We start from the raw sequence: 27,644 nt of genomic DNA, 5'->3' as shown, positions 1-27,644 counted from the left end.
ACGGAGCTTTCGGGTCTAGTAGGTCCGCGCGGTAGAAAGTGAGGAACACCTGTCACCAAGGGCGTGACGTCAGGGCCGCGGCGCTCGGAGGAGCGGGTTTCCCTGGCAGTGGGGAAATACTGTGCCTGCAAGGGAGCACGTGGCCCTGCGCGTCAGGAGCCCCAGTTCTAGAACTGGTTCTACTACTGATTTGCCCCGGGACCTCAGGCTATAAATTAGGCTTGGAAATGAAATCCCCCCAGATTTCTGTTTTGCACTCTGAAACTCTTAAGGGTTGGCTGGACGAGTAGGTTCCCTGGGACAGTGCCCTCCGTGGGTTTCTGACTGCTCTAGTTTGTCGCCCCTACACCGCCCCGCTCTCCCCGAGGCCAGACGACGAAGTGTGCGCGGCCCCTTTAAGGGAGCCCTCGACTAAGGGCGTCCCGGGTGCCCCCCTCCCCCCGCAGGGGAGCGGGGGCGGGGCGCCGGGGACCCGGGCTTCCCACGCAGCCGGGGACGCCGCCGCGTCACGGCGCCCGCAGCCAATCAGGACGGAGCCTGCCGGGACGCATTACTAGGGCGACGGGCCGGACGCCTCCCCGCTTCGGGATGAATTAGCGGCGGGTTCGGCTCGGAGGTTGTGACCCCCGCGGATTCTTCAGCGCGTCCACGCGCCCCCTACGGCGAAGCGCGACGTCCTCTGCTGGTCACAGGTGGGAGGCCTGACCTGTCAGGTGGGGGTTCCGCGCCGGTAAAATGGCGGCGTCGGCCGGGGGGAATCCCCCCCGTTGGCGGACGGGGAGCAGCCCCACGCGCTCTTGCCCCCGAGCCGCCGGCCTCCCCGGGCTGTGGCCCAGGTAACGGTCGCTTGACCAGAAACTGGGGGCCCGACGCAGGTGGCAGCGTCGCGGGCCCAGGTGAGGGGTGGGGCGCGGGGACGCGGCGCCCGTAGGCGGGCGGAGGCGGAGGCGTCGGGGTCTCGAGGCCGGCCCGGGCCGGCTCGGAGCCGGGAGGAGGGCGGGGGGAGGAGGGAGGAGGGAGGAGGGAGGAGGGCGGGCCAGGAGTCCCGTCGGCGTTCACAGATTGCCGTCGAGACCGTCCTGCCCCCGACCGGGACGGGTCCCGGAGCTGCCTTGTTAAACCACAGGTGCAAAACGTCCCCAAGTGTCCGCCACGTGCGAGGCTTGGCCGTGGGCCGTGGAGCCCTAACCAGTGTCTCCTTCAGGCGCCAGATGCCTGCACCCAAAGGTGCCAGAGCGGTGGGGCCACGAAAGGAAAGGTAGGCCCCAGCCGGGAGCTGATGTCAAGTCCGATCCTTAACGTGTGTCTTAGCTTCTGCCTGCCTATGAAAGGGAAGGGTCAAAAAGATAGGGCACTTGAGTGACTTAGAGACGGCTTCCTTCCTCATGCTTACCTGCGTACCTGCTTCAGGTGGGTTCCCTGGAATATTGGCTCTGCCTTCGAAGCTCACTAGCTGTATTCGTGCACGGGGCTGTAGATGAGGCTGAGGATTGGGATTCCGTTCAAGCCTAGGGAAGTGATGGGAAGTACGGTGAAGGCCTTACACAGATGAAATATGGTCTATTAATGTTGCTTATTTGGGCATAGATATGTAATGAAACATAGTTAGTTTTCCAAAAAAAAAAAAAGTGCCTTAGTGAAAATCCTTTTTGCAAAACTTGATTTTTGAGACTAAAAGGAAATTATCCGTTTTATAAAAGTTATTTAAGAAGGTTTTTGTTGCCACATTATACTTTGATGTGACAGGTAACCATAATATCAAATGACTTTTTTTTGGTGTGTGTGGGGGTAGCATGCTTGATTTTTGCAGAGTGCCTTGTTCTGTCGCTGAGAAAGCATAGTAGCGCTTTGTGTTTCAGTCATCAGTTGTTCCTGCCTTTGGAGTACCCACTGTGTGTCCGGCACCATGAAAGAGGCTTCGCCTACCTTCTAATTTGAGCGAATGACGTAGTTCATCTGCTCCTACCAGGTGTTTTGGCTGGCCGTTGCTCACCACCAAGAGGAAACACTGGTGGAAAACCCCAAAGACTTTATTCCAGAATGCTACCTGGAGATTTGGTCAGTTTGGCCTGGGGTTGGGGGTAGTTGTGCTTTCTAGTTCCTACTCTGCCATTTAAAATATGTTAGGGAAATCATATAACAACCTGTTTGTCAGTATCTTATCTCTGAAATGGGCAAAGCATTTCTTGTCCAAACAATCTCATTGTACATTTGTGATGGAAAAAAACCAAGACAATATATAATGAAAGGGCTTAAAAAGAAAGTGAAAAATGGAGGCATAACAGGTGACATTTCTTACTTTGTGATTACTTCTCACTGTGCGATTACGCAGCCAAGGACGTTCTGTGTGCTGAGTCACCTAGCAACTTTCTCATCTTTGTTTTACCGATGAGGAAACTGAGGAACCAAATTGAACAATTGTGTTCTTACCATCATGCATGCATACTATCTTCCTATATCATACAAATTTAGTATGTGTTAAGGGGATATATAGGAATACATTTTTCAATGAAATATTTTGTGATCTTTTGTGTTAGTAATCGTGTTTGATTCCATTGGCATCCAATAGTGATTTTATGGTGATAACTATAGTTACTTCGGTTAAGTGGTATATTCATCCTACTTTTGACACCCTTTATTTTAAAAATCATTGCAAAACAGGGCAGCCCGGGTGGCTCAGGGGTTTAGCGCCACCTTCAGCCCGGGGTGTGATCCTGGAGACCCGAGATCGAGTCCCACGTCAGGCTCCCTGCATAGAGCCTGCTTCTCCCTCTGCCTGTGTCTCTGCCTCTCTCTCTCTGTCTCTCATGAATAAATAAACAAATCTTTTAAAAAAATCATTGCAAAACAAAAGGTTGATTAATTTTTTAACAGGAAGCACAAATCAATAATTAAGGAAGGTTTTAGTTTTTATTAAATGAGAAGAATAACTTGAGGGGTGATTTTTGAAAGAAAACTTATGGTAGGTTCACTGCTTTGACATATTTGTATAAAGTATTCTAGTCTCTATAGAGAAAAAAAGGATATGAATAAAAGTGGCTGGGACATTGATTCTTTCTTTGAGCCTTTATAGAATTGACCTGCCACGTCTTTGGCTTATAAAAATTAATTCCTGACCTTATGCTCCAGAAAGTCCAGGGAGAAGTCCTAGGTCCAGGAGTTTGTAGACCAGTGAATGAGACAAACTGATAAATAATTAACTAATGCAGTGTGAGAAGGACTTAGATATCGTTGTGGTGGGTACAGATAGCTGTGGGAACACATACAAGAGAATAGTTGGTTTTGTTGGGGTGGCCCTGGCCAAGATAAGAAGGGAGCTAACTGCAGGGTAAAGGAGAAAGGGATTCTAGCCAGAGGAGTTAGCAGTGGAGAGTCTGGTGAGTGAGAGTACATGGGTGTCCAGAGTACATGGGTGTCCAGGGGTCAGACCAGAGTTTTGCCGTAGTTGCTGAGAGAGAACACAGGAAAGATTGCGAATTCTCAGCTGAGAGAGTGACTGTCATGTGGGGTGTGCGACTTGTAGAAAGATCTTAATCAAATGAGTAATATAATCGACTTTGTATTCTGGAGAGATGACTGGTGACATGGTGAAAGAATGTAAGGAGACTAGCTAAGGACAGTTTTCATATTCCTTTTTTTTTTTTTTTTAAAGATCTTATTTATTCATGAGAGACAGAGAGAGGCAGAGACATAGGCAGAGAGAGAAGCGGGCTCTATGCAGGGAGCCTGACGCGGGACTCGATCCCAGGACTCCAGGATCACGCCCTGAGCCGATGGCAGATGCTCAACTGCTGAGACACTCAGGCATCCCCAGTTTCCATATTCCAAGCAAAAGGTAGTGAGGGAGTGAACCATGGCATTAACTGACAGAGCAGAGTTCAGACAATTTGAAAGCAGAATGGAAGACTGGGTGTGAAGAATAATAGGATGGGAGAGGGGGAACACTTGTTAAGCAAGTAAAGAGTCAAGTGTTTTTTTATTTGTTTTGTTTTTTGGGAACAATATGGTTGCAGATTGGAGGTGCTGTTAATTCATTTAAGAAAATTCTTTGTTGCTGGGTTTTGGGAGAATTGTAAACCCTTTGAGGTTGTTGGGTTAATAAGATTTAATAGAACCAGGTTTATAACTTCCTGTAGGCTTCTGGTTTCGTAGACTACAGAAAACTCAATTATGTTGTAAAAGTCAGCAGGGTCTAGTGTAAAGGTGGCTCCGCTGGAGCAAAGCCACTCAAAGGGAGTGGGACGAATCATCTAACATCTGTTGATATGTTAGGTTTTTAATATACATGTATAGAAGTCCATTATAATATGGAAGTAATCCCACATGAATTCTCTAGTTGTAAAACTGATCTTCAGTCATTCATAAACCTAGAGTTGTCTAGTATCTGACATCATATCACAAGTGAATGTGTTCTAAATTGACTGCAAAGTGAAACTGGAAACGTTGTAAAGATGTAGGATTTTTTTAAAAGATTTATTTGTTTATTCATGAGAGAGAGAGAGAGAGAGGCAGAGACATAGGCAGAGGGAAAAGCAGGCTCCCTGCAGGGAGCCCAGCCCGATGAGGGGGGACCCTAGGATCACACCCTGAGCTGAAGGCAGATGTTGAACTGCTGAGCCACTCAGGCGTCCCAAGATGCAGGATTTCATGCGTTCAGAGCAGGGTTGAGAACTGTTCAAATCATAAGCACAAGTCAAAGAACGAACACCCTGGTACTACTAGAATATATTTCTTAAAAAGGACTCTAAAAGCAATGACTGTGACAGTGATTGATACATTTCCCACAGTCTTCATTAAAATTGAGAACTCTTCATCTAAAGATACTATTCGGAAAACGAAGGGCAAAATACAGAATGGAAGAAGAAATTTGCAGTTCCTATATCTGACCAAGGACTCCTACCCAAAATATGTGTGTGGATGTGTGTTTGTATGTATAAAATTAATAAGACAAAGACAATTTAAAAGATGTACAGAAGTTCTAAACAGGCATCTTCTACTAGAGGATTTCTGAATGGTCTCTATGCATAGAAAAAGGTGTGCAACATTATTAGTCCCAAATGGAGACTACAGAAGGAGAAATGGAAATTAAAACAGTGAGCTACTAAACACCTTCCAGAATGTCTAAAATTAAAAAGATTGTTAATGCCAGAATTGTAGAGCAATTGAATCTCATACATGTTGGTGGGAATGTACAATCATTTTGGAAAGCTGTGACTCTAATCTTACCTATGATCCATCAGTTCCATTTCTAGATATACCCAAGAGGAATGGCTGTGTATGTCTACCAAAAAAGTAAAAGAATGTTCATAGAACCTTTAATCATAATAGCTAAAAATTAGACAAAATCCCAGGTACATAATAGCTAAAAATTAGACAAAACCCCAGCAGCAGAATAGATGAGTAAATTGTGGTATGTTTATGAAAGGAAACATTACAAAAGCAGTTAAAGAATGAACTACCGATATACCCACAGTAGCCATAATGAGACAGGCAAAAGGTTGCATACCATATGATTCCATTTAAATGAAGTCCAAATATAGGTACAGCTATTTCCTGGTGATAGAAGTCAGAATGGTGGTTCCTCTAGGAGCCTTCTGGAGTGTTAGAAATGTTCTTCCTGTTATGTTGAGTTGGGCAGTGGTTATGTGGGTGCTAGTGAGAATTTAGCAGTGTTAAACCAATTAACTTTTGGAAAACCAGCAGGAATGGTGATGAAAGAGATGCTTTATAAGAATTTCAAGGGTGCCTGGGTGGCTCTCAGCCACTTGGAATCTGCCTTCGGCTCAGGTCATGAGCTTGGGGTCCTGGGATCAAGCTGTGCATTGGGCTCCCTGCTAAGGGGAGAGCCTGCTTCTCCCTCTCCTCCTGCTACTCTCCCTGCTTTACTCTCCCTGTCAAAGAAATAAATAAAATCTTAGAGGAAAAAAAAAATTAAAAAGCAGTGTAAGAGGCTTCGGGGGAATAGATGATGAAACCTAGAATTTTTCTTTTGTTATAATTGTCTTGTCAAAAGGCAAATGTGGAATCAGAATTGTCAGATCATGCCCTTTTACGGTTTGATTACAAAGTTAAGTCCCAATTCCTTGTTAATTTGTTGTCCGACGAATTAATACATAGTTGCAAGTGTAACCTAAATTTTGGCTCATGTAAAATACATTATGAAAATTGATTTATATTGTGTTTCCTTTTTTGGGGGGAAAATTCTAATCCAGTCTTTTTCATCATTGTGAAATGTCCCAGTTTAAGAGAAATCACTGTGGTTTTTTTTTTTTTTTTTCCCAGTTTAAGCTAATTGCTCTTAGATAGTGAGGACTACTGTGATCCGTTTGGCTGTAAGGTTTTATGTGTAATAGTGGAGCTGAGGAAAGCCTGTGGTGAATTCCCTGTAGCTTTGGGGTAAAGCTCACAGAAGGCCTTGGTGAACTCCAGTCCAATATGACAAAGTGTTCATTGCACCTTTACCTCGTCCTCTCTGTCTGGCACTGGGGACATGGGGATGCTCCTCTGATAACCCTAGAGGCAAGGGATGTCTGAGGGGCACCGTCAGTGAAAGCTGACTGGGGTGATTAACCACTTTATCCTCAGTCTTTTACAGTTGAGGTTTCTGAAAACTGAAATTGTTCACTTCCTCTCAGGAAGTTGATTGTTGCTCTGGGGACCGTAAAGGGAAGACTTCTGCTACCCTTAGTTTTCCATCTCAAATAAGAGCTCATCTCCATTTTATTATGTTTTAAGTGTATAGTCAGTCCCCCGGGGAGAATGCATGGAGCAGGGATTTTGGGTGTGGTGAGCTGCTATCTACAGGTGTCAAAGCAAATAATGATGGAAGTTAGGAATGAGAGAATGAGGAGAAGTGAGTGGTGGCAGCCATTCGTAGGGTTCTGTGTGATCAGGAGTGTGGAGGGAAAGGGTTGTTTTTAGCTTCAGATAGCAGCTCTTTCCCCACAGGAATGTTTAGGTATCTTGGGGAAGCCAGCTTTATCTGTGGCTGTTATTATCTCTGCTGTTGTATTGTAATACAAATGCTTTCTTAGAATTAAGTTTTTGTTTTTAATTGTGTCGCTTTTAAATTAAAAAAAAAATGCCTCTGGGCTTACAAGGAAAATGAGGGTAACAAGGAGTGGCTTGAACACCAAAATTTTATTTAACTTGAACATTTTTGGACACTTACCGTGGACTTGGTGATGGGGACAGAATTGAATAAGATATGATTCCTGTCCTTGAGTTTACTGCCTAGAGTGGGGGATAAATCAGTGCCTTCTGTGCAGAGATCACTGAGGTTCTGTCTCTTCTGGTTTTCTGTGATTTGAAAGGTAAGCATGACAGCTGTGAAACCTGAGGTCCATAGGCAATCATGGTGACTATTAATAATAATGTAATAGTTCATATTTGTTGAGTGCTTACTACATACTGAGTTAGTTCCAAGTGCCCTTAAGTTTGTAATTCCTTTAATTCTCCTATGAGGTTAAAACAATTATAATTTTCATGTTAGCTTTGAGGAAACTGAGGCCCAGAAAGGTTAACTAACATAGGTTTGAACTTAAGCAGTCTAATTCCAGAGTCTGCTGTAATGCCTGTTTTAATTCAGTTTAAATTTAAAATATACTCTACTTATGTGACTTTAAGTGTCAGAGATTATTATTTGAACAAGAGGATGCTTTGCATTACAAGTTATGCTCAAAGTTTCTGAATATCTATGCTGAACATTATTTGCTGTGGCTGCTTAGAGTGGTTCTCTCTATAATGTGGGAGTTTTTCCCCTTTCCCTCCCTTCTTCCCTCCCTCCCTCCCTTCCCTTTTTAGAGAAGGAAAGGGGGTGGGAAGGGCAGAGGGAGAGAATCTTAAAGCCCAGTGAGGAGCCCCCTGTGGGGCTTAGTCTCACACCCTGAGATCATGGCCTGAGTTGAAATCAAGAGGCACTTAGCTGACTGAGCCACCCAGGTGCCCCTGTGATGTGGGAGTTTTAAATGAGACATCCTTTTGCCCTTTTCTCCTTTTCTGTGTTGTGATTGTGATTGTTTTGGCACTCTTAATATCATGTGCCATTATATCATTCTGAAATTCAGTAAAAATATATTCCTGGTTTTTATTGTGTTATAAACATACACATAATGATATTTTATGATGTAGTATTCAAACTGGACAGTTTGTGAATTGCTGGAGTAACATACTTGTTAATGTGAATAACTACAAATTTAAACTTAAATTGTATTTTCAGCATGGCTGTTAATTAGGACCGATTGATTAAATTAAAGAGAATTATGTTTCCTTTGTTCTCTGTAAGAATGGAAGAGAAGTATAGAAGCAGGATTGAAATCTAGAGTAGTCTAGGGGGTGCTAGAGTAACCTTATTTTGCTTAGTTTATTTATGGTTGTAATGAGGCCAGCTCAATTTACCTTCTCTTTCCGAGAAGAAATACCTCAGAAGTCAGAGTTAATCAAGACTGAATCTTTCCTAGAGCTACTGTTATAAATAGTTCTTGTGTATTGAGTGGGCTTATCTTCAGGGAACTCAGCCTACGTTGGACGTAATTGTTCCCGAAAGTATATTTATTTTTCTTTTTATCTCAGATTTCTTTAACTCTCAAAAATTAGGGGTGTTAATATTCGTATTTTGAATTAAGAACTCTAAAATTCTATTTGGTTTTCTTTTGCAGTGGCAATTCACACTTCTCCAGGGCCTTTTCCGTACATATTTGTTGATTCTTTATAACATTCCTGGGAGATAAGTATTTATATTAGTTTCTTGTGGCTGCTGTAACAAATACCAGAAACTTGGGTGGCTTAATACAACAGCAATTTATATTTTCACAGTTCTGGAGGCCAGAAGTCTGAGATCAGAATTAGTGGCTGAGGTCAAAGTGTGGGAGGACTGTGCCAGCTCCATAGGTTCCAGGGGGAGAATTATGTTCCTTGCCTCTTCTAGCTTCTGGTGACCTGCCTTCATTTCTTGGTTTGTGGCCACATCATTCCAGTCTTTGTGTTTGTGGCCACATTGCCTTTTCCTCTATTGTCTGTAATTAAATCTTCCTCTGCCTTCCTTTTAAGACTATTTTGAGGTAATTGGAGAGCTACTGGCAGTTGTAAGAAATAATACAAAAGGAACCTATGTAGCTTTTACTTAGTTTTTTACAATAGTAGCATCTTGCAAAACTTTAGTACAGTATTACAACCAGAATGTTGACATTGATCTAGCGGAGATCCAGAACAGTCTCACCATAGGGGTTCCCTATGTGGTATTTTCATGGCCACACACCCCATTCTCTGACAACCACGGATTTGTTCTCCTTTTCTAGGATTCTGCTGTTACAGGAATGTTAGGTAAGTGGAATTATACAGTGTATAACCTTTGGGGATTGTCTTTTTCCACTTAGCAGAATTCCCTGGAGATTCATTCAAGTTGTTGCATGTATCAACAGTTTGTTCTTTTTCCTTGTTTGGTATTCCTTATGATCCTTAGTCTTTGGTGTGGTTGTATCCATTGAAGGATGTGTTGGGTGGTTTCTGGTTTTTGGCTGTTTAAATACAGCTGTTAAGAACATTCATGTACAGGTTTTTGTGTGAACTTTAAGTTTTCATTTCACTGGGATAAATGCCAAGGAGTGCAGTTGCTGGGTCATATCGTGGCTATGTAGACAAATGAGTTTATTTCTGAACTCTCAGCTCTGTTGCATTGATCTTTATGTCAAGCCTTATGATAGTGGGGCACTGTCTTAATTACGGTTGCTTTGTGGTAAGTTTTGAAATCAGGAAGTATGAGTCTTCCTACTTTGTTCTTCTTTTTCAAGTTTGTGTTGTCTATTCTGTTTCCCCAGCAAATCCACATGAATTTTAGAATCAGCTTGTCAATTTTTACAAAGAATGCAGCCGTGGATTTGACAGTGATTTTTAATATATTCATTGAATTGTATGACCATTACCACAATTAATTTTAGAACACTTTCTTCTTTAAGATTTTATTTATTTATTCATGAGAGACACAGATAGACACACAGGCAGAGGGAGAAGCAGGCTCCCTGTGGAGTGCCCAATGAGGGACTCCATCCCAGGACCCCGGGATCATGACCTGAACTGAAGGCAGATGCTTAACCACTGAGCCACCCAGGTGCCCTTAGAAGGCATCACCTCGAAAAGAAGCCCTCTGTTTATTAGCAGTGACACTCCCCTTTCCTCCAACCATTGCCCTGAGCAAGTTCTACTCTACTTTCTGTCTTACACATTTGCCTGTTCTGGACATTTCAGATAAGTGGAATCATACAATATGCGGTCTTTTGTGATTGTCTTCCTTCACTCAACATGTTTTCAAGATTCATCTATGTCGTAGCATGTATCAGTGTGTCATTACTTATGGCTGAATGATGAGGTATTCCACTGTATGGATAGGCCACTGAGCAGTTGACAAATACTTCTTGGCTGTTATGAATAATGTTGCTAGGATTATTCCAATACAAGTTTTTGTGTAAGATGTGTGTTTTAATTTTTCTTTGGTATATATTTAGGAGTTGAATTTCTGGGTCATATGGTCAACACACTCTTTTTTTTCTCTTTCATTTTTTTTTTTAAAGTTTCTTAAAACTAGTGTATTACTAGTTTTAGTGGTAGAATTTAGTGATTTGTCAGTTGCATATGATACTCAGTGCTCATTACAGCAAGTGCCCTCCTTAATGCCCATCACCAGTTACTCCATCCCTCCTTCCATATCCCCTCCAATGGCCCTCAGTGTGTTTCCTAGAGTTAAGAGTCTCTTAGGGTTTGCTTCATTCTCTGTTTTCATCTTATGTTATTCTTTTGAGGGACTGCTACCCTCTTTTCCAGGCTGTACTGTTTTACAGTCCCATCAACAGTATGTGAGTATTCCCATTTCTCAACAGCTTCACCAATACTTATTATCTGTCTTTTTGATTATAGGTACATTCTAGGGAAGTTATAACATCCTCGTAGGCATGAGGTGGTATTTCATTGTGGTTTTAATATGCTTGTTCCTGATGGCAAAGGATGTCAAACATCTTTTCATGTGCTTATTAATCATTTGTATATTTTCTTTGGAGAAATGTCTGTTCAGATCCTTTGCCCATTTTAAAAATTGGGTTATTTACCTTTTCACTGAGTTGTAGAAGTTCTTTATATATTCTAGATCCAAGCCCTTTATATATGGTAAATTACAAAAATTTTCTTGTGTAGGTTACCTTTTCACTTGAAATGCTGTTGCTTTTAAAAATGTTTATCCTGTATCTGCAACTTTGCTGAACTCACTTATTAGTTCTGGGAAGTTTTTAAAGTAGATTTCTTGGGGTTTTCTGTGGAAATCATCATTTCATCTGCAAATAGGGACAGTTTTATTTCTTCTTTCTGTGTGGCTTTTATTTCCTTTTCCTGCTTCCCTGCATTGACTAGGACTTTTAGTACTGTGATGAATTAGAGTGGTGAGAGTAGACATTCCTGCCTTGTTCCCAGTAATAGGGATAATGCAGTTTGTCTTCTATCATTAAGTGTAGTAATGTTTATTGTAGGTTTTTTTAAATTTTTTTTTTTTAATTTTTATTTATTTATGATAGTCACAGAGAGATAGAGAGAGGCAGAGACACAGGCAGAGGGAGAAGCAGGCTCCATGCACCGGGAGCCCGATGTGGGATTCGATCCCGGGTCTCCAGGATCGCGCCCTGGGCCAAAGGCAGGCGCCAAACCGCTACGCCACCCAGGGATCCCTATTGTAGGTTTTTTGTAGGTGCTCCTTTATTTCATTTTTTTTGAGTTTTTCTCATGAACAGGTATTGAATTTTATCAGTTGATTTTTCTATCTAGAGTAGAATTGTCATGTGGATTTTTTTCCCAGTTTGTTAATATTGTGGATTACATTGGTTCTTGAATATTGAACTAACCATGCATCTCTGGTTAAATTCAGCTTTTTATAGGGACACCTGGGTGGCTCAGTGGTTGAACATCTGCCTTAGGCTCAGGGTGTGATCCTGGAGTCCAGGGGTAGAGTCTCACTTCAGGCTCCTTGCATGGAGCCTGTTCCTCCCTCTGCCTATGTCTCTGCCTCTCTCTGTCTCTCATGAATGAATAAATAATTAAAATCTTTTTTTTTTAAGATTTTACTTATTTATTCATGAGAGACACAGGGAGAGAGAGGCAGAGACACTGGCAGAGGGAGAAGCAGGCTTCATGCAAGAAGCCTGATGTGGGACTCGATCCTGGGTCTCCAGGATCACGCCCTGGGCCAAAGGCAGGCACTAAACCACTGAGCCACCCAGGGATCCCCAATAAATAAAATCTTTTTAAAAAGTTCAACTTTTTATATACTGCTGAATTCTGTTTGCTAATGCATTGTTAAGGATTTTTGTGTCTCGGGGGATCCCTGGGTGGCTCAGCGGTTTAGCACCTGCCTTTGTCTCAGGGTGTAATCCTGGAGTCCCGGGATCAAGTCCCGCGTTGGACTCCCGGCATGGAGCCTGCTTCTCCCTCTGCCTGTGTCTCTGTGCCTCTCTCTCTCTCTCTCTCTCTCTCTCTATGTCTATCATGAACAAATAAATAAATCTTAAAAAAAAAAGGATTTTTGTGTCTCTATTCGTGTATTGGTGTGTAGTTTCATTTTTTTATACTATCTTTTTCTGGTTTTTGCATCAGAGTAATAACTAGCTTTGTAAACAGAATTGGAAAGTCTTCCCTATTCTTGTGTTTTCTCGAAGTGATTGTGTTAATTCCTTTTTTTTTTTTAAATATTTATTTATTCATGAGAGGCAGAGACATGGGCAGAGGGAGAAATAGGCTCCTCTTGAGGGACCCTGATGTGGGACTCGATTTCAGAACCCTGGTATCATGACCTGAGCCAAAGGCAGATGCTCAACCACTGAGCCACCCAGGTGCCCTGTTAATTCCTCTTTAAAAATTTGGTATAATTTTCTGGTGAAAAAATCTGGTCCAGGAGATTTCTTTTTCTGGAAGTTTTAAATTATGATTTCAATTTCCTTAATAGTTACAGGACTGTTCAAATGATCTATTTCATTTTGGGTGACTTGTATGCTTTCCAGGAATTTGTCCATTGACATACAAAGTGGGACTCATTGCTGCTGGCAGAGGTGGGCATTTCAGCTCCCCTCTAGGCTTCCTCTGAATACTGCTCTGCATCCTTAACTGTCGTTTCCGTCACCCAACCCCCCTTTTATAGGACTCTGCTGACGCTGCTGGGGGGGATGGCCTTCCTACGCTAGATGGTGGTGAAAGTCCTGCCTCTACCAGGCCTTGCTTGCCTCATATCACCCCCATGGAGATGGGAAGGAGTGGCTTGTGACTGTCATGGGAATATAAGTCTAGGCTCTCCAGATGCTCTCCATAGACATTGTGCGGCTGGGAAAGGGAGTCTTTTTTTTTTTTTAATTGGACTTTATTTATTTATTTTATTTTTTAAAAGATTTTATTTATTTATTCATGAGAGACACAGAGAGATAGAGAGAGAGGCAGAGACACAGGCAGAGGGAGAAGCAGGCTCCATGCAGGGAGCCTGACGTGGGACTCAATCCAGGGTCTCCAGGATCATGCCCTGGGCTGCAGGCGGCGCCAAACCGCTGCACCACCGGGACTGCCCTTAATTGGAGTTTAATTTGCCAACATATAGCATAACACCCAGTGCTCATCCCGCCAAGTGCCCCCAACAGTGCCCATCACCCAGTCACCCCAACCCCCTGCCCACTTCCCCTTCCACTACCCCTTGATCATTTCCCAGAGTTAGGTGTCTTTCATGTTTTGTCACCCTCACTGATATTTTCACTCATTTTCTCTCCTTGGGAAAGGGAGTCTTAAACCCACTTGGCAGGGAAGAAAGTCTAGCCTTTGATATCATCCCTGCAGGGGTTAGAGGTTGGGTAAGGGAAGGAGGTCATATTGAGGTATGACATTACAGCCTGGTGAAAGTGCAAGTTTAGGCCCCTTGCCTGGCCTGTGCTGTCATGGGTAGGGATGGGCCACAGCTATGTCTATGATTTTTGGCTGGAGTGTAGTAGTTGCTGTCTAAAAGTTTTCTGTTTTGCTTTGCTGATCTTTTCTTGGTCCTTTGAAAGAGCAAAGACCTTTTTGTCTAATCCCCTTTGGCATTTCTGGATAACTGGCTTCTTAACCTCTGTGTCCTTGTGATATACAAGGGAAAAGGAAAACCCAGGGGACTCAGCACCATGTTGTTCCATGGGTCCTAGGTCCCCAGCTGGTATGTCTTCTTTCCACTTCAGAGTCGTCTTTTGTTTGTCTTCTATATGATGTGCAGGGTTTTTAGTTGCACTTAGCTGAAATAGTAGGGGTAGTACATCTAATTGATTTTACCAGAGGTAGAAGTTGAACAGAATTTTTAAAAAATATTTTATTTATTTATTCATGAGAGAGAGAGTGAAAGAGGCAGAGACACAGGCAGAGGGAGAAGCAGGCTCCATGTAGGGAGCCCAATGTGGGACTTGATGCCTGATCCCAGGATCAGGCGCTGAGTGCGGAAGGTAACCGCTCAACCACTGAGCCACCCAGGCGTCCTTAGTGTTGGATTTATTAAGCAGGTTTGTTTCACTAATTCTGATTGCCTATATGTACTGTTTGCATTTACTTTTGAACCAAATGAAATGTCTTTTTTGTTCTGTAATTAACGAGTTAAATAAAATCATAGATGTTCATTTTATATTTGTAGGGAAGACACAGTGTTATCTTTTTGTTTGTTTAAATTATCCATTAACAGTTTGAACTCTGAATTTAGCTGCTGGGCTTGAATCCCATGGTAGCATTTACTGTCATTGTAGTTTAGAGCAGGGGATTTTATTTTTTAACCTGTTTACTCACTTTAAAGAGGGGTCACTGGGCCGTTTTTGTGCTATGGAGATTGTGAGGTGGGAGGATTAAAAGAGATGTTGCATGTCACACACTTCTTGCAGTACCTCCCACATTTTCAAAACTCTGCTTTTTGTTATTAGAAGGCGGTGGACATGAATTTTACTTTCCTGAGACATAATTTCTTCTGTTTTAAAAAAGTGTTTTATTTATGGGGGGGGGGGGGAGCGCCAGTGCATGCCTCAGGCCAGCAAGGGGAGGAGGAGAGAGGGAGGGGGGGGGAAGAGAAAGAATCCCAAGCACACCCCCACACCTAGGACAGAGCCCAACACTGGGCTAGATCCCAGGACCCCCAAATCATGACTGTACCGAAAGCAAGAGTTGGATGCCCAATCAGCTGAGCCACCTGGGCACCCCTGAGACTTACTTTCTTAATTTGTAACAAAAAATGAGGGGACTTTTTGTTTGTTAGGTCATAGATTTCACTGGCAATAATTGGAAAAAATGCAATAAAGCAATTAGTAATAGTTGCTTTTGGAAGTGAAGGTACTTTTAACATGCAAGTGACCTTGCTGCTCTGAGCAAGGGAAGTGTTTTGATCTGGTGAGCAATTACTTAGAACAGTGTCCTGATAATTCAATTCAGTAAACATTGATTGAGGAGACCCTGTTCTGCCTTCCTTTGAATTAGGAAGAAGCATTAGGACTGGAAACGTGGCTTAACAAGGTAGCAGAAATATTATCCTTTTGCCTTAAAAAAATATAGAGGGTGGATCCTGATAGATGGAAGGCTAGAGTTCAATGCCTTGATGGATGTGGGCATACTCACCAGGGAGTAGAACTGGAAACAACTGAATTTTGCTTAACCTAGGGATAACCATTTGGAGTTTCAAAGGTAATTTTTGGGTGAGTAGGGACACTGGGTGATTGGAGAAGAGGGAGGAACTGGAAAGATGGCTCAAGGATGTCTGTTATTTAAATTGTTCCTTCTGACCCTCAGTATTTCTACATGTTTTCCTTGAGGATTTTTTTTTGGGTTTTGGGGGTTCAGGTGTTGGGAACAGGGTAGACTCGGTGAATTGATTGAGTTAGTAGAGGGGATTTTAGAGGCTGAGAGAATTTAAGCCCCTCAGAAACGAGCAGTTTGGGGGAAGACCTTGGTTTTCTATAGGTTGTGTCATTGGAGCAAGTTGAGGGATGGTTCAAGCCAAGGGCATCCTCAGCTACTCTTAGCTTAGGATAATGAAAATAAGCCTCAATGCAGAATGCCTAGCATGTGAACAAGGAGTTTATGTATAGGTAGATAATTTTAGTTAAAATTGGTTTACAGATTATAATGGAATTAAGTTTTACTATAAACAAAAGTAGCAGTCTGCCTATACTTCAAATATTTTATAGTTTTAAATAGTTTGGCTTTAGACTCAGAGTCCAGGAAGTGGGGAGAGTGTGTCATGCCTGCTTTCTTTATTTAGGAAGGTCTTAGGAAGGCCTAGCACTATCTTTGCAACTTGAATACACCCAATGTTATAGAGTATAGGGAGGGGAGCTGCCCTTTACCCCATTCCTTCTGTAGGTTGGGATCTAGGCTTAGATTTTGCCCTCACTATTCATATTCTGGCTGGTGGTGTTGCTATTTGGGAAAAACCAAAGCTCGAAGTACCTGGAGGATTTTAACATTGCTGCCTCCCTTTCTGTCTGGAGCTTGGGGACATGGGACACATTGGGCTTTTCCTGCACTCTTCTGGCATTCCCATTCTTATTTAGCACTGTACCCAGCACAGTCCTCCTGGATTCCTGAGTCAATAAGTCTGTTCATTAATCTAGTCAGTACTAGAATATCTCAGTGCCACAGACCCCTTATAGCTTTTTGATACCATAAACCATCTGACAAGCCCAGTTTGCTGTTCCAAACTCTGCTTTCCCTTTCTTCTCCCATTTGGATTCTCACTGGCTGAAAGACAATTGGGACTCACTTCTGGGATGCTAGCAACAAGAGGATGAGATGGTATGTGTAGTGTCTGTCTGGATCGGATGGGGGCTCCCAAATATGGGGCAATGAATCAGGTAAGGGCTGGTGGCACGGGCAGTGAAAGGATTCACCCAAGACAGAACAAAGGAGATAGAAGTTTACTGAATACACGGCAAAGGAACAGCTGGCAGGACAGCAGAGGAGAGGCTGTCTGCCAGGAGGCTGTGGGTGGGGGCTGTTTTTAAAGGGGGAAGGTGAGAAGGTCCGGGGACTTATGGAATTTTCCCCCTTTTTGGTAACTGCCTAGTTGCAAGTAGCCTGTATGTTAGGTAGGCCCTCTGGATATTCTGAGGTAGGGCTGGGATGGGCCCATCTGTATTCAGCCAGGGGGTCACTGTGGGCCTTTTTGCCTTGATCAAGTTTCCATTGCTCAAGCCTTTTGTTTAAAAGCAGCCTCTACAATCTGTACATTGTAGGGAAGAATAAATGGTGATCCTTCTGCACTATGAGCCATTAACATGGCAGTTTCTAGGTATTGAATGTACTTTCTAAAAGCTGGACTGTAAAAGCTTTGAGTAAGTCTGTGTAATGGTGTCTGTGCTTGAAGTGTTTATTCTGCTTCATGTATCTGAACAGGAAGCTTTTCTGAATTGATTATAGTTGTTCTGTTTATGTTGTGTTGCCGAAATGTTCCATGGTTGTTCCATAAACTTTTCTTTGAAAAAATAAACACTTCTGTTAGATGCATTATAACTTTCCTGTTGATAGGTAATAAAACGGTCTCTTTCTGTCAAAGAACAAAACCCAACATTTCTGTTTGGTATTTGGTTTGAATCTTTATGTTAAAAATGAAGTACCATTTTGTTTAGAGTCCAAAATATTAAATAGAATATGTTCTAGAGTTCGGCCCTTACCTTTTCTGCTGAGTGCAGTAACTTGCTTTTGACTCCTGTAGATGGCTATAAGACACCACTAGCAGATATCCTCTCTTGAGTAGTGAGGGCTTCTTTTGGGGGGTGAGTAGGGAATTTTATCTATGTGGGTAACTCTCAAAACGGATTGTGTAAGGTCCTCTCCAGCTCTAGGCGCATGTTCATCTGTCTGTGTCCATTCAGAATCACTGGTTGTTGCCTTCAGTCTCAAAGTGGCTAACATTGAATTCATTCTCAATCTCATCCTCGGTTCCCTTCTGGCTGTCTCTGTTTCTGTCTATTTAGTTGTTCAGGCTTAAATCATTATACTCAATTTGACCCACTCCCCTCGCCCTTTTCTCTATTCCTCTTTTTGTAATGCTTTTGATGTTTTTTCCCCCTACCTCTACTACTAGGTTTCTAAAATAGTAGCCCATTTATTGTGCATGTGCTATATATAATAAAGACTATGCCTGGTTCTTGTGTCTGGTATCAGACAGCTTCAATAACCCTTGGAATTTCCTGAGTGGCAGGAGTATCTTTTGATATTCATAATGAGCCCCTTTAATAACTTAGCCTGAGTTTATACTAATCAGGTGACTCGGATGGGCTCTTAGATAGTTTCAAGGGAGGGTCTGGGAAAGGCTTAGCTCTCAATTAGAGGGTTGGAACTTTACTACCTCTTGATCTCTGAGGTGGTGAGACAGACTGGTGATTGAGTTCAGTCATGCACAAATGATTTAATCAACCATGCCTGCTTTAATGAAACCCCTTATATAAACTCTGGGATACTGGAGTTTACAGCCTGTTGAACACATGATGTGCTGGAAGGGTGACACCTGAATTACTCCAAATTAGGGCATGAAAATTCTGAAACCCTGCATTCTCTTTCCCTAGACCTTACCCTGTGCATGTCTTCCACTTGGCTGTACCTGCATTGTATCCTTTATAATAAAACTGTAATTGTTTAAGTGTAGTGATTTCAACAAGTTCTGTGAGTCATTTTAGCAAATTACTGCACTTGAAGAAGAGTTGTGGGAACCCTTGAATTTGTAGCCAAGTTAGAAGTTCTGATAAGTTGGGACATGTGATGCAAGGGCAGTTTTGTTGGATGTTAACTTGTGGGATCTGATGTTCACTCTAGGTAGTGTGCTGGAATTGAATTAAAATATAGGACACCCAGTTGGTATCAGAGAATTGGTGTCAGGAAGAAATGTTTATTCTTTGTCAGACATTGTGATATGTATTATTTTATGTAATACTTTTTAAAAAAAGATTTTATTTAATCATGAGAGACACAGAGAGAGATAGGCAGAGACATAGGCAGAGGGAGAAGCAGGCTCCGTGCAGGGAGCGTGATGTGGGACTTGATCCCAGACCCTGGGATGAAGGAAGTGGAACTTTTAAAAAGTCCTATGACTTGCCCAGAGTCATAGAACCGGAAGTGGAAAGCCCAGTGCTTTCTGATTATAAAGTGCTTACTTAATCCTGTATGCTGAGCCTCCTCTTGATTGGAGGGTTGGAACCTTGCCAACTCCCCTGTCTGGCAGCTGTGGACTGAGGACTGCTTTTTCTACATCACTTTTGAGCTCAGGAATTTGTAGTTCTCCATTATGGTAGGATGGAACCCACACTGTTCAAGACTCACTACAGTTCATGTTCCAAACTAATAATACTATCCCAGTCTTTATATAGAACAAAAGAAAACAAACACCTCTTGTGTTTCTTGGATTGGTCACTCAGTGTATATCTCCAGTGAATTGCACTGAAGATAGAAGATTTATCTTCCAGTTCCTTATAAACTATAATTAAAAAGTCAGAATATGTTAAAAGAATGTCAATATAAAAATAGTACATCATGACCAAATGAGCAGAACAGATAATGAAATGCTTCTGAAATTCAAAAGAGCAATTCATGAAGCAGATATATTTTGAGTGTGGTCTTGAAGAGATGGTAGGCTTTTGATATTTGGCTGGGGAAGAAGATCCTTCTAGGCAGGAAGCCCATGAATCAAAAGGAATGGGGGAGGTTGATGGACACGTACTGAAAGGTGGTATAGATGGCAGTGAAGACTTTAGCTTATCTGGAGGGGAACCTTGTCCGAAGCCAGGATTTGCTACCTGTCTCAAAATATGTCTTCAAAAGCTTCAGCATATTGATGTAACTAACTGAGCTTGTGCTAAAACTTTGTTCTTTGAAGTTACAGTTGTTTTAAATTTGCATCCTCCAGCCAACCTGGTGATCAGGTCAAGTGATCATATTGTTTAATACTAATTTTACTTTAAAAATAGGGTGTAAATACATTTGAGAATTACCTTTTTATTTGTAATCTGAGCTGACCAAAGGATATTTCAAACTATACATGTTTAAAAGTATATTTAGTAGTGCAACTTCAGAATAAATATATTCAAAGTAACATGTCTGAAGGAGATAGCATTCTTTATGTTGGGTAATTTTGGGTGACTATATTTTTATTTTTATTTTTCTAAAGATTTTATTTATTCATTCATGAGAGACAGAGAGAGAGAGACAGAGGGGGTGGGGCAGAGATATAGGCAGAAAGAGAAGCAGGCTCCATGCAGGGAGTCTGATGTGGGACTTGATCTGGGACTCCAGGATCATGCCTTGGGTTGAAGGTAGACACTCAATTGCTGAGCCACCCAGGTGTCCCTGGATGACTACGTTTTTAAAAGTCTTCTCTGTACATGAACTCATTACATCTTTTTAAATTGGTCCCATTGGTTCCTGACTGGTAATATTTATTGTCATCTGGGCCCTCATTTAAAATAGGGCCCAAAATAGAAAAATGTTAATTAATTTTTGTTTCAATTATATAAGTAAGTTTATGTATTTTAGAAAACAAGAAATGTATAAAATTCTTTGCACTCCTTTTTTTTTTTAAAATTATTTTATTTATTTATTCATGAGAGACACAGAGAGAGAGAGAGAGGGAGGAAGAGAGCCAGAGACATAGGCAAGAGGGAGAAAGAAGCAGGCTCCATGCAGGGGGCCTGATGTAGGGTAGGACTCGATCCTGGTACTCCAGGATCACACCCTGAGCTGAAGGCAGATGCTGAACCACTGAGCCACCCAGGTGTCCCAAGCACTCCTTCTGCTTAAGTAGTTGCTTATACAATTTTGTAGTCTTCTCAGTATTATGAGGAATTCCCCATGTCAAAAGATGTTTTTGAAAATACTTCTGTTAATATGTAAACATATTATGTGTGCTTGTTAGTTTTTTTTTTTTTCCTTTAAATAAAACCAGAACACTTCAGTTACTATTTTTAAGTGCTTTTTTCACTTCATATATCATGGCTAGCTTTTATGGTGTATGTCATTTAAGATTGGTGTACGTCATTTCATGGTGTATGTCATTCTTTTCATTGACTGCCTATATTTCCATTGTAGGCACAGACCTTCATGTAGGCATTTCTCCACTGATTGACATTTATACTGTTTTGACTTTTCACACATAAATAGTGCTTCTGTGATCATTTTTATATATATACACATTTTTTTGCTTGTTCTTATGTAGGATAGAGCATTAGAAATATAATTATTAGATAAAAATGTATTTGCCTTTTCAAAAGGGCTCTGCCACCTGCCTCTGGCTCCGGGCGTGATCCAGGGGTCTGGGATCAAGTCCCGCATCAAGCTCCCTGCATGGAGCCTGCTTCTCTCTCTGCTTATGTCTTTGCCTCTCTCTCTCTCTCTCTTTCTGATGAATAAATAAATAAAATCTAAAAAAAAAAAAAAAAAAAGTTGAAAAGGGCTCTGCCAGTTTTATTTTTGGTAATAGTATGTTTTAAGGATCCCTGTTTCTCCATGCTTCCACTTTTGCTAGATATTATCGCTGTCCTATATGAAGAGCTGGTAGTGGGAAATGTGACATCACGTTGCTTTGTTTGATTTCTTTTCTTTTCTTTTTTTTGGTTTCTTTTCATAAATGACTGTTTTGATTTTATTCATTTTTTCCTATTATATTTTCTAATTCTTCTTTTTAAAAGATTATTTATTTATTTATTCATGGCAGACAGAGAGAGAGGCAGACACACAGGCAGAGGGAGAGGGAGAGAAGCAGGCTCTCTGCAGGGAGCCTGATGTGGGACTCGATCCCAGGTCTCCGGGATCACACCCCAGGCCAAAGGCGGTGCCAAACCGCTGGGCCACCGGGGCTGCCCTATTTTCTAATGCTTAATGCTTTCATATTTTACATTTAACTCTTTAATTCATCTGGAGTTTATTTTGATTTTATAGAACAGAAAAATGACTTGGTTCTGGAGGAGATTCATGAGCTAGTAGGCCTTAAAATCATGTGTCTGAAAAATTAGAAGATAAGAATAAAGTTTGCTTCTTTTGAAAAGTAGTTCACTTCAAATTAATTTAAAAATCGTAATTCGTTATTACCTAACTCTATAGTGTGTTGGGGAAATAAGGAAAATCCTACCAACAAAAAAGACCCCTCCTTAACAATGTACAAGTGAGGGAAAACTCATATTGGGTATGCATACCAGATGCGTGCATGCAGATTGTTCAGGAGAGAGTACAAAATTTGAGTATGATTCATTCATATTTACAATAAAATAGACATTTAACACTTGTTTTATATTCTTGAGAGACAATTGGGTGCTGCCGTGATAGTCTCCTGTACACCTTGTGATAGATTCCTGAGTTCATTTCAGAGAGAGTGTTTATAGTTCTGAGAGTCAGAAGGCTGTGATGTTGCATTTTAAAACCTGGAGACTAATAAGATTATTTAATTCCTGTTCAAAAGGTTTTCCACATGTTTTTAAGGAGATGTACCGTGTAGGTTCCAAAAAGATATCTAAGTTCTGATCCCTGGAACGTGTGAATGTTACCTTAATGGCCAAAAAGGGTTTTTGCAGATATGATTTAGTTGAGGATTTTGAGGTGGGGAAGTTATTCTGGATTATCTGGGTGGGTCCTAAAGACCATTACAGATATTCTTACAAGAGGGAGGCAGAAGAAGATTATGCACAAACACAGAAGAGTAGGAGGCAATGTGATGACCAAGGAGACAGATTGGAGTGATGGGGCCACAGGCAAGGCATGCTGGCAGCCACCAGAAGCTGGAAGAGGCAAGGAATGGATTCTCCCTTAGAGCCTTTGCAGGGAGGTAGCCTCATTGGCATCTTGGTTTTGGCCTACTGATACTGATTTCAGACTTCTAGCCTCTTAAACTGTGAAAGAGTACATTTCTGGTGTTTTAAGCTAGCAAATAATTTGTTATAGTAGCCATAGGAAACTATATATCTGTGTGTATATAGAACTTAGGAATTTTATTTTATTTTTATTTTTTATAAGATTTTATTTATTCATGAGAGACACAGAGAGAGAGGCAGAGACATAGGGAGAGGGAGAAGCAGGCTCCCTGTGGGGAGCCCAGTGTGGGACTTGATCCCAAGACCCTGGGATCATGACCTGAGCCGAAGGCAGATGCTCAACCACTGAGCCACTCAGGTGTCCCAGGACTTGTGAATTTTGAACAAGCTCTCCAAGTAGTTTGGATATATACCAAAGTTTGAGAACTACACGTCTTGTTTATCCTTAATTTTTTTTCATTATTTAGGAGAGTTTAAAAATTCCAAATCACTAGGGTCCTTTGTTTTGAAGTTATTATTAATTCTTAGTTGTATCATAATTGGAAAATGTGTCCTATGAAATTGAGATTTCCATTATGACTTAATAGATACCAGTTTTTATATATGACCTCCACTGTGGATATTTGGAAAAAAGATAGGCTGTGACATTTGGTATCGATTTTTTTTTTTAAGGTTCTATTTAATTATTTGATGAGAGCCTGTGTGCGCACAAGTAGGCTGAGCAGTAGGCAGAGGGAGAGGCAGAAGCAGACTCTACGCTGAGCAGGGAACCTGATATGGGACTCGATCCCAGGAAACTGGGATCATGACCTGAGCAGAAGACAGATGCTTAACTGACTGAGCCACCCAGGCACCCTGATTTTTTTTTTTTAATTGAGGTGAAGTCCACATATCCTAAAATTAACCATTTTAAAGTGAGCAAATCAGTGGAGTCTTGTGCCACCACCACCTCTGTCTAGCTCCAAAACTGAACTCAGAAAGAAAGTCTGTACCTTTAAGCAGTTATGTCTCTTTTCCCCAGCCCCTGGCAACCACCAATCTGCTTTATCTCCTTGGATTTGCTTATTCTGGATATTTTATATAAGTAGAATCATATAATATGTGACCTTTTGAGTCTTGCTTTTTTTTACTTAGCATAATGTTTTTGAGGTTTATCCATATTGTAGCATATATCAGTACTTGATACATCTTTAAGGCTGAGTAATATTTCCTATGTATATACCACAATTGTTTTTGCCATTCATCCATTGATGGACACTTGAGTTGTCTCTACTTTTTGGCCATGGTGAATAATGCTGCTTTTATAAACATTCGTGGACAAGTATTTGTTTGAGTACCTGTTTCCAGTTCTTCTTGATAGATACTTAGAAGTGGAATTGCTGGGTCATTTAGTCATTCTATATTTAACTTTTTGAGGAACTGCCAACCTGTTTTCCACAGCAGCTGTGTTTTGTATTCTCACCAGCAATGTTTAAGGGTTCCACATTTTCCGTGTCTTCACTGTTACTTGTTATTTTCCATTTTTAAAATATGGCCATCCTTGTTGAGTATATAGTGCTATCTCATTGTGGTTTGGATTTGCATTTCCCTAATGACAATGATTGTGAGCATTTTTTCATGTGCTTATTAACCATTTGTATATCATTAAATGTCTATTCATATTCTTTGCCCATTTTAAGGATTTTAAATTTTTATTTAATAGAGAGAGGTGTGTATGGGTGTGAGTGACGGGGAAGGGGCAGAGGGAGAGAGAATCTCAAGCAGACTCTGTGCTCCATGTATAGCCAGACGTGGGGCCCCAGTTTCATGACCCTGAAATCATGACCTGAGCTGAAATCAAGAGTTGGATGCTCAGCCTGCTGAGCCACCCAGGTGCCGCATTCTTTGCCCATTTAAAAAAGTTGTTTTGTCTTTTTGTGATGGAGTTGTGCGAGTTCCCTACTTTCTGGATACCAGACTGTTGATTTGCAAAAATTTTCTTCTAGTCTGTGGGTTGTTTTTTTGCCTTTTAAAAAAAGATTTAAAAGACAGAGAGCATGAGTGGGGAGGAAAGGGAGAAACAGGGTCCCTGCTGAGTGATCCCAGGACCCCAGGATCATGACCTGAGCCAAAGGCAGATGCTTAACTGACTGATCCACCCCGGTGCCCTCATCTTTTACTTTGTCGATAGTCTCTTTTGATGTATAAAAGTTTTAAATTTTGATTAATCCCAATTTATTTATTTCTTTTGTTGCTAGGGCTTTTAGTGTCATAGTTAAGAATCCATTGTCAAGTCCGATGTCATGAAAATTTACCTGCATGTTTTCTTCTAACAGTTTTATAGTTTTAGATCTTGCATTTAAGTTGTTGATCCATTTTGAGTTAATTTTTGTGTTACAGTATAGAGGTCAATTTCATTCTTTTGCATTTTTTCCACTCAGTACCGTTTGTTGCAGGCTGTTCTTTCTCCATTGAATGGTCTTGGCACTCTTGTCAAAAATCAATTGGCCATAGATGTATGGATCTATTTCTGGAGTCTCAGTTCTGTTCCATTCGTCTCCATGTCTCTTCTTATGCCAGTATCACAGTGTTTTGATTATTGTAAGCTTTGTAGTAAGATTTAAAGTTAGGAGTGTGATCCTTCAACTTTGTTCTTTTTTTTTCAGTATTGTTTGGCTATGTGAGACACTTTGCAATTCTGTGTGAACTTGAGGATCAGCTTTTTTATTTCTGCAAAAAAAAAAAAAGCCATTGGAATTTTGATAGAGAGTGCATTAAATCTGTAGATTTATCTTAGGGGAAAAGTTTTCACTTTCACTTTTAAGTGTGATGTTAGCTGTGGGCTTTTCATAAATGTCCCTATTTTGCTTCTAAGTTAAACAAATTTTTCAAAATGGAGTTAATTGTAAAACTTTATGTTTAAGAATTTTGCCAGTAGTCTCAAAATTGAGAACAGAGGAAATTTTTATAAGTTAATAATTTTTGTATTTAGTGCTTACATGGTCAGGAATACAGAAAATATTTATGGAAAAGGGGGAAAAAGGAGACTGTCCTTCACATCTCATTGAATACAGGGTTTTACTCTCTGAACTGTTGGAGTTGACAATTATATCTACTTCTGAGGCTTCACTTTTATTATTGGGTTGTGAAAAAGGAAAGATTGAGAATTTAAAAAGTTTTTCATGTGTTAATTTCTTTCTTGATTTAAAATAAGTGTTTGTAAATATTAGTTGTTGTGGTTGTTTTTCCCCCTGAGGCCTATGCGGGAGGAAGGGACCATGGACCAATGGCTGCATCAGGAATTGCTCAGAAAAATGGAAGCCTGTTTTTTTTTTGTTTTGTCATAAAAATGGAAGTATCCTTAGAATTAGAATACACCTTGTTCTTGTATTTGGTAATCTGCTTTATTATATGAATTCTCTTGTGGATGTTTTAATGGCATTCAGATAGGTTTTGTGTAAAATATTTTTGATAGGCCAATCTTAAATCCAAGAATGATCTTGCTTTTTTAAGGTTTTTTTTTTTTTTTTTAAGATTTTATTTATTTTATTTATTTGAGAGAGAGAGAGTGATAGAGCATGAGCTAGGTGCAGGGAAAGGGAGAAGCATGAGGGGTTCAATCCCATTGTGACCTGAGCCAAATGAAGATGCTTAACCTACTGAGCCACCCAGGTGCCTCTGCTTTTTTAAGTCTTGCCAGCAACTCCCCTGTCCCCTGAAATCTTTTGTATTGTGTTTAGCTAATGGATTAAGTGAGACTTTTAAATCAGAGATGAGGAAGAGAAAAGATTAGCTGTAGATCAGTGTGTTGCCTAAATCTGTTTTTGCATTAAACAAATTATGATTATGCCTTTCTCTCCAGCATCACTGGAGTTTAAAAAATAGTGTTATGATTTGTTGCCTTTCAATGTAGTTGATTTTGTTTTATGTTTTATTTTATTTTTTTTATAGTTGATTTTGATGTGCAGTATATCTATGGCTTCACCAGTCAATGGAGAGCTGGTGTTTCCTCTTGGAAAATAGTTTGCATATTTGTGTGTATATAAATGACCTCACTCTGAACAAGGTCAGGATGTATGTGTATGTTTTATTTTTATTTTTATTTATTTTATTTTATTTTTTTGCTTATTTTTATTTTTAAAAAACTTTAAATTCTATTTAGTTAATATCTATTATCAGTATTATTAGTATTATTAGTTTCAGGGGTAGAATTTAGTGATTCATCAGTTGTTTGTGACACTCAGTGCTCATTACATCAGGTGCTCTCCTTAATGTCCATCACCCAGTTACCCCATCCCCTCATCCACCTCCTCTCCAGCAGCTCTCTGTTTCTTATAGTTAAGAGTCTCTTATGATTTGCTTCCCTCTCTGTTTTTATCTTACTTTTCCTTCCCTTTCTCTATGTTCATCTGTTTTGTTTCTTAAATTGCATGTATGAATGAAATCAAATGGTATTTGTCTTTCTCTGACTGATTTTGCTTAGCATAATAACCTCTAGTTTCATCCACTTGCAAATCACAAGATTTCATTCTTTTTGATGGATGAATGATATTCGTGTGTGTGTGTGTGTGTGTGTGTGTGTGTGTGCGCGTGTGCGCACGCGCGCATGTGCATGTGGGTATCACATCTTTATTCATCTGTTGATGGACTTCTGGGCTCTTCCATATTTTGGCTGTTGTGGACATTGCTGCTATAAACATTGGGGTGCACATGCCCCTTCAAATCACTATGTTTGTATTCTTTGGATAAATAACCTAGTAGCATAACTACTGGGTTGTTAGGGTAGTTCTATTTTTAACTTTGTGAGAATAAATACCTAGTAGTGTGATTGCTGGATTGTAGGGTAGTTCTATTTTTAAC

General features: G+C 40.8%; 1 protein-coding gene across 2 annotated transcripts in view; it reads left to right on the top strand.

Annotated features, from left to right (window-relative positions):
* Window positions 1-550: 550 nt before the first annotated feature.
* The window catches only part of LCLAT1 (lysocardiolipin acyltransferase 1), a 193,699-nt gene continuing 166,605 nt past the window's right edge, over window positions 551-27,644 (top strand). The window contains exon 1 of one of the 2 annotated variants that reach the window (XM_041754983.1): window positions 551-692. Coding sequence is in view for 1 of the 2 variants with exons in the window: in XM_041754982.1 (XP_041610916.1) it covers window positions 1,212-1,258 (47 nt within the window). In the remaining variant the exon portion in view is untranslated. Of the gene's footprint in view, window positions 693-1,077; window positions 1,259-27,644 lie in introns of those variants that run through there. The other variant, XM_041754982.1, reaches the window with a different exon arrangement.

This window comes from Vulpes lagopus, chromosome 5 (assembly GCF_018345385.1).
Source record: "Vulpes lagopus strain Blue_001 chromosome 5, ASM1834538v1, whole genome shotgun sequence".
NCBI lineage: Eukaryota > Metazoa > Chordata > Mammalia > Carnivora > Canidae > Vulpes > Vulpes lagopus.
Note: the sequence above shows the minus strand (reverse complement) of the source record. Positions and strands in the feature narration are given on the sequence as shown.